Source organism: Chiloscyllium plagiosum, chromosome 14 (genome assembly GCF_004010195.1).
Source record: "Chiloscyllium plagiosum isolate BGI_BamShark_2017 chromosome 14, ASM401019v2, whole genome shotgun sequence".
Lineage (NCBI taxonomy): Eukaryota > Metazoa > Chordata > Chondrichthyes > Orectolobiformes > Hemiscylliidae > Chiloscyllium > Chiloscyllium plagiosum.
In genome coordinates this window covers 77,257,280-77,264,804 of record NC_057723.1, presented here as the reverse complement: position 1 = coordinate 77,264,804, position 7,525 = coordinate 77,257,280, and the positions used below count along the sequence as shown (strand labels likewise).

Below are 7,525 nucleotides of genomic sequence, written 5' to 3'. Positions count from 1 at the left end.
TATCTGAATTAAACTCCATCTGCCACTTCTCAGCCCATTGGCCCATCTGGTCCAGATCCTGTTGTAATCTGAGGTAACCCTCTTCGCTGTCCACTACACCTTCAATTTTGGTGTCATCTGCAAACTTACTAACTATATCTCTTATACTTGCATCCAAATCATTTATGTAAATGACAAAAAGTAGAGGACCCAGCACCAATCCTTGTGGCACTTCACTGGTCACAGGCCTCCAGTCTGAAAAACAACCCTCCACCATCACCCTCTGTCTTCTACCTTTTGAGCCAGTTCTGTATCCAAATGGCTAGTTCTCCCTGTATTCTATGAGATCTAACCTTGCTAATCAGTCTCCCATGGGGAACCTTGTTGAACGAGGATGATACTTAGTTTGTTTTGCCTGTACTGCCTCTAAAAGAGCTCTCCAATTGTTCCTACTCTTGTGCTTTTCTGTTTCCAATTTTCTTTTTGGGAATTGGTAAATTCAGTGCTTTGACCATTGACAGACTACATAAAAGAGAGCAATGACAGCACGTTTCCAGTATATGTATGTGACGGTCAGTCTTGCACTATGCTTTTGAATAATGAAGCTTCCTAGTTTTGTTGCATTAGGCTGACCATTTTGCCATGTCGTCCAATAAAGCTATCTTTAAGATTATAAATCAGTAAACTTTAAGATTTGCAGATTGGCTGTGATGTTTCTGAGCAAGTAACCTACAGTAATGTTGAGTTACCCACGCCTGTCTGGAATCTTCCTCTCCTCCCCTTCGCTCTGGCTCCTCATCTCAGCCCACACTTGTCTTTATGTTTACTATCCCTTCTGACCTTCCAATCTCTACTGAACATTCTGTACTTGGCAAAGGTCTCCATTTTATCCCCCCTGTGTCCCCATTTCAATGACTTTGACATGACATTTGAATTTCTTTTCTGTTGCCTTCACCTCTGTGCCCACTTCTTTTGGACAAGAGTCCTTTCCCCGTTCCCAAGACTCCTCCAGCCATCTCTAACCCTCTAACCCTCTTTCTTCGTTCACCTAGACTTTGGCCTTTTACTTGCACTTGAGCTGTTCATCAAGTACTATCAATGTAACATTGGTCACCTCATTATGTGCTCTCAGATTCAACCCTAACTTTGTAATTAAACCTGCCAAGGGTGGTGCTTTTGTCTGGCGTATTAACCTCTCATTGCCGAGACAGCTTTCAGATACCTCCTACTATATCCCCTGGACCATGATCCCACTGTAGTACACCACGCTGCTGTGTGTCAACAACCGTCACTTATGTCATTTCGTGTAGTGACTCCCACCCTCGGACAAAAACCTATCAATGACATAATTGACGCTGATGCCCTCTTGTGCCTGGAATTGGAAAAGCTTTATCTATTTCACTTTTTGTTTCTACCCCACTCTCCCCTTCATCTGGTCCATGTCTGTCTGCTCCCTTCCCTTCTCTACATCTGTTTCCATTTCTTCAGTACCACTGGTATCAGCCACAAACCCACCAACTCCGACAGCTACCTTGACTATATATTCACACACCTTCTTTCCTGTAAAGACTATCCCATTTTTCCTAGTTCTTCCATCTCCATTCATCTGTTCTGATAACTTCAAGAAGGGGGCTTCTGAATGTCCACTTTCTTTGTCAACTGAGGATTCCTCAGCAACATACCTGGCAGGATCCTCCACCAAGTCTGACTTATCAGGCGGCACGGTGGTACAGTGGTTAACACTGCTGCGCCTCAGTGCCAGAAACCCAGGTTCAATTCCCGCCTCAGATGACTTTCTGTGTGAAGTTTGCACATTCTCCCCGTGTCTGCGTAGGCTTCCTCCGGGTGCTCTGGTTTCCTCCCACAGTCCAAAAATGTGCGGGTTAGATGAATTGGCCATGCTAAGTTGCCCGTACTGTTAGGTGAAGGGGTAAATGTAGGGGAATGGGTCTGGGTGGGTTGCGCTTCAGCGGGTTGGTGTGGACTTGTTGGGCCGAAGGGCCTGTTTCCACACTGTAAGTAATCTAATCTCTCCACTTTGCCCCCCCCCCCCCGCCATAATAGTATTAGGGTTCCCCTTGTCCCCACCTTATCACTCCAACAGCATCCACATTCGTAGCATCATTAGCTGATATTTCCACTACCACCAGACGCCCAATTCTCCCCTTCCTTGTCAGACTTCTGCAGGGACTGTTCCTTCCAGGACACTTGGTCCACTCCTCCTTCACTCCATTGACAACATGTCCTCATAGCACCTTCCTCTGCAATAGCAGAAGGTGTAACACCTGCCCATTTGTTTCCTCCCTGTCTCTTCACTACCCAAAACACCTTTCACGTGAAGCAGTGTTTTACCTGTACTTCACTTAATCTAGGTTAGAATGGTGCTGGAAAAGCACAGGTCAGGCATCATCCGAGGGCCGCCTCCTTGGATGTTGCCTGACCTGCGCTTTTCCAGCACCACTCTAACCTAGACTCTGGTTTCCAGCATCTGCATTCCTTGTTTTTACCTACTTCACTGAATCTAGTCCACTGTATTCACTGCTCACAATGTGGTCTCCCCTACATTGGGGAACAAAGTGCTGACTGGGTGACTGGTTTGCAAAGCACCTATATTCTGTCCATAAAGAGTTCCCACTTGTCACCTCGACACACCACCATGTTTCCCCAGACTTGATATGGTGTTCTCGTGAAGCTCCGTGCAAGCACAAAAGAATAATATCTCATTTTCCACTTCGAACTCTGCAGCCTTCTGGGTTGAATAGAGTTCAACAATTTTAGGACTTGAGGCATCTTCTTACCCAAAGCGCGTGCATGTGCACTGTCTACCTCCCTCTCTTTCTTTGGTCTCTTTCTCCACCTATGTCTCGCTCTCTCCCCCTCCCCCCCCCCCCCCCCCCCGTTTTGGTTCGGCAGGTGGAAAAGTCAGTCTCCTGTGTTCACTTCGGCAGGTGGAAAAGTCAGTCTCCTGTGTTCACTTCAGGGACAGAGCCTAGTGTACATGGTACCAAATGTGGCACATGGTGTACTGCAGTGCATATGCAGTGGATGAGATAATGTAGTTGGTCAGGAACAAAGGAGAGGAAGGTAGTTGATAACAGGTGACTTGGGTAGTGAGATTGTTTCTGTGAGGGACAAGAGGGTGATAGTGGTGGATGAGATAATGGAATTAGTTAGGTAGGATTTGTTTAATTCAACTTGAGATTTAAAAGCTATTCTTTGCACTAAAATTAGTTCGAGGTTTGAACAAAATAATTTTAGAAAAACAATGAGGTGAATGAATCAAGAATAAGTAAAGCATTGATTCTGTAGACAAAGATGCTGATTTACCATCCAGAGATTCTACGCACTGTAACTCCTGTTTCTGCCATTACACAAATTTGTACTCTAAGAAGTCGTTATTTTTTAAATTTCATTCTAAGCGTGGACTTTGTACAGAAATCATGCTTATGTCATAATGTTTCCTTCACTGATAGATCAAGAAATTGTTACGGAGATTTCAAGCAAATTGGCTCAATTTATTCACCAATCAGATGTAAACTTGTTTTTTCAACTTGGGCAAAAACGCTTTCCAATTAGATTTGCATATTTTGGCAAACTAGTTACAAGGCCACAGTTGCATTGCTGGGACCTGTGTATGCACAGACCTCTTTTTATCCCAAATTGAGAAATTTTGATTTTATTGCTGTCTTTGGCAAAAGGATGAATAGAAATTTCGTATTTAAAAGAATTTTTGTTGGAATAACAATATTGATTTGACTACAAATGTTTTGTGGGTTTGCCAATCCAAAACAATGATTTTGTGTGGTGCAATTTGTGATTTTGATTTTTCAAAGCATTTCACAGCCAGTGAAGTATTTTCAACCAGTTGCTTGATAGTTAAAATCCTACAAGGCTGTTCTTATTACAGAGAGATGCATGATAGAAGTTTTAAGCTGAGAGTCATCATGCCTCAGGTGAGGGGAGGGGTTGAGAAGGAGAGTCCTTCATGATCACTTTCCTCATTGTGGTAATTGAACCCATATATTCTTGGCATCCCTCTGCATCACAAATCAATCATCCAGCCAACTGAACTAACCAATCTCAAGTACAAAATTTGTGTATTGCTTTACAAAATAATCAACATTGCTTAAAAAAAAAATAAATGATGTTGAAGCTTTTTGGCTCGCATCCTTCCAAGACAAATGCACGAAGACCAAATTTCAAATGAGCACCACAACCCTGTTCCTCCATAGGTTAAATTGTGGTCAGTTAAATTTTAGCGTTCGTGCATTTCTCCTAATGAGTACAAAACAAATAGCTTCAGCAGCATGTCTTCTGCAATAGTGAAGTATTTCTATGTATAATGACCTGTCAATATATGGAAATGTGGCAATAATTTTCACAGCTCTGTCTCAGCAGAAATAGTTGACTAGCAAATTGCTTTTCAATGATATTCAGGAATAATCCTTGACTGGGTTGCCAAGTGTCCTATGCTGCCTTTGAGTAGTAACATGGGCATATGGACAGTGTTTAGCATCTTACCCAAAGATATCTCATCTAGCTGTGCTGCCATAACTCAGTATTGGACCGAAATGTCAGCTTTGCTGGAGTGAGGTTTGAACCCATAACTTCCCAATCAAAGGTGAGGATTGAGTCATGGGTGACAGCTTTTAAAAATGCCGTAATAGTTCAAAGATAAGATTGACAAATGTGTGTCTCCCTAAAAACAAGCACAGGAAGAGGATAAATTTTTATTCACTTTTTTTTTCTATTCTTCTGTGGGGATTGCTTGCAATCCAAGCATTTGTTGCATATTACTAGTTGCACTTGAACTGATTTGCTCTCTGATTTGACCCAGAGAGAACCAATTAGGAGTCAGCCACACTGGGTGGCGTCATGTCAGTCAGCAGGTAAGAACATACTTCCTTCCCTAAAGGACGGATGAGGTCATATTCTACAAAGCATTGCATAATTTGTAGATTTTTAGTGTGAACCAATCAACCCTCAACATTTAATCAAGGCCAAGGTATACAGATTATATTGTACAAAGAGATGCAAGATGATTTGGTTGGGGTTAGTGGGGAGGGAGAGTCATGAGATGAGAGAAGTGAGAAAAGCAGAATTAAATCCATGACCTTGTTGAAATACAGAGCAAGCTTGAGGGGCTAAATGATCTCCCATTTCTGGTTAACTTGCAAAGTTGCTTTAATAGCCATTTCATGCACACTGATATCCTTAACATTTAAAGGTTTAAAGATTTGACAGTTCTATAACCTGTTACTTTTTCTTCTCTCAGAATATCTCGGGGGCAAGATGGATCGTTCCTGTGAATATGAATTATCGGGCAGTGCTTTGCCTTTTTCTAGTTCGCAACAGTTTTCAAATTCATTGGGTTTTGATGTTTCTGAAATTAATGATCGAAGTTGCAGGCCAGGACAGAATATTTGCGAACAAGAGTACTGTAATCTGCAGGACAGAAGCACTGTTCAGTTTTCTACTGATTCAAAGGATGGTGCACAGCCTGCATTTAATGGACATGTTTCAGCACCACCGTATATTCCATTGCGCCGACTTCAAGATCTGGCTTCCATGATTCCTACACGGTTTTCTGACTCCCCAGAGACAAAACAGTGGTCTGAATCACCTGAGGGCTCTCCTACCCGGGATTGTTGTGCAATTGATGAAGGCAGATGCACTCCTACAGTATCTGATTCTACTCAGAATGGTTCCCCAGAGCTAAAGTTAAAGATAACTAAGTTGGTTATGAACGGAAAGATGATGTTTGAATCATCCATCTGTAGTGAGGTGGAAACAGAGGATGCGAAGGATTCTGAAGATCATCCTCCAGTTATCAAAGAGGTTGAAATACCAGTATCGCACAGAGCAAAAAGAATGAGAAAGAAAAGTGTCAAGTACAGTCCCTCCCATGAATCTGAACAGAAAGTGGACAACACGATGGCCTATTATCCACCCGTTCCAGCAGAAGGAAGGAAGAGCGTGAGTTTTGCTTACGTGCAGCGCCTAAGTTTGATTTAAATAACAAATTTCTTTTAATAATGTAGTATGCACTACACATACATTTTAGGGCTGTTTTTAGCAAACTAAATCAAACATTGCCTAATGCCATTCCATGAATTGCATTCACTTGTTGGAGAGCTGTATGGCAATTCATGTAACTTAAGGATTGCACAGTAAGTGAATAGGAAATTTGAGCTCTTTCGGTAAATATGCAAGGGAGTTCCTTCCTGGAAATTGTAAGTTTCAGCTTTTTACCTGTTGAGTAACCATATCTACAGTATAAAGTAATAATCAATGGCTATGTTAAGGACATGAAATATAACTCCCAAAACACCTCCGATATTATGGGCACTTGGGGAAAAAAGTGATATTGTGCTGTAAAAGATATTCATTCAGAAACCAACAATCCTGAACTGGGGAGGCTTAAATGAAATGTAACAGAAGTACAGAAGCAGGAAGCTGTAGACATATTTTTAATCGAGGCGTTCAGACAGGTTTTGACACATCTGGAGCAGATGGGATATCGACACTACCACTGCATCACAGTCCTCTTAGCAGGAAAATAATAAAAGGGAATTCCAGAGTTTAAGGCCAAAGCAACTGAAGATATGGCCATCGGTGGTAGGATGAAATTTAAAATTGGAGATGCTCAAGAAACCAATGTTTAATAAGAAAAAGTATTTGGCTACTAGAAATTGCCGAGATAGGGAGGGGTAAGGCTATGGAGTGGCTTGAAAACCAGGATGCGAGTTTCAAAAATCCAGACATTGCTTGAGGGAATGGGATGTGAAAAGTTACAGTATTGGTTAGAGTTCTGAAATGACCTCCAGTTTAAGCAAGGTTGAATATTATTGAGTGGCAACAAGTACATTGAAATTGTCAAGTCTAAAGGCAACAAAGAACAAAGCAGCACAGGAACAGACCCTTTCCCCTCCAAGCCTGTGCTGACACATTTTGCTGTTCCATATTAAAATTCCCTTTGCTTACAGGATCCATATCCCTCTATTGCCTTTCTATTCATGTATTCATCCATGTCACAGAGTCATAGAGATGTACAGCACAGAAACAGAGCCTTCGGTCCAACCCGTCCATGCCGACCAGATATCCCAACCCAATCTAGTCCCACCTGCCAGCACCTGACCCATATCCCTCCAAACCCTTCCTATTCATATACCCATCCAAATGCCTCTTGAATGTTGCAATTGTACCAACCTCCACCACTTCCTCTAGCAGCTCATTCCATCCGCGCACCACCCTCTGTGTGAAAAGGTTGCTCTCTTATATCTTTCCCCTCTCACCCTAAACCTATGCCCTCTAGTTCTGGACTCCCCAACCCCATAGAAAAGACTTTGCCTATTTATCCTATCCATGCCCCTCATGATTTTATAAACCACTATAAAGTCACCCCTCAGCCTCCGACGCTCCAGGGAAAACAGTCCCAGCCTGTTCAGCCTCTCCCTATAGCTCAAATCCTCCAACCCAGGCAATATCCTTGTAAATCTTTTCTGAACCCTTTCAAGTTTCACAACATCTTTCTGTTAGGAAGGAG

At 42.4% G+C, this 7,525-nt stretch overlaps 1 protein-coding gene across 1 annotated transcript in view; it reads left to right on the top strand.

Annotated features, from left to right (window-relative positions):
* The window catches only part of LOC122556864 (histone-lysine N-methyltransferase NSD2-like), a 278,778-nt gene that overhangs the window by 23,566 nt on the left and 247,687 nt on the right, over positions 1 to 7,525 (top strand). The window contains exon 2 of the mRNA XM_043704119.1: positions 5,255 to 5,955. Coding sequence (XP_043560054.1) covers positions 5,272 to 5,955 — 684 coding nt within the window. The 5' untranslated portion in view covers positions 5,255 to 5,271. The remainder of the gene's footprint in view (positions 1 to 5,254; positions 5,956 to 7,525) is intronic.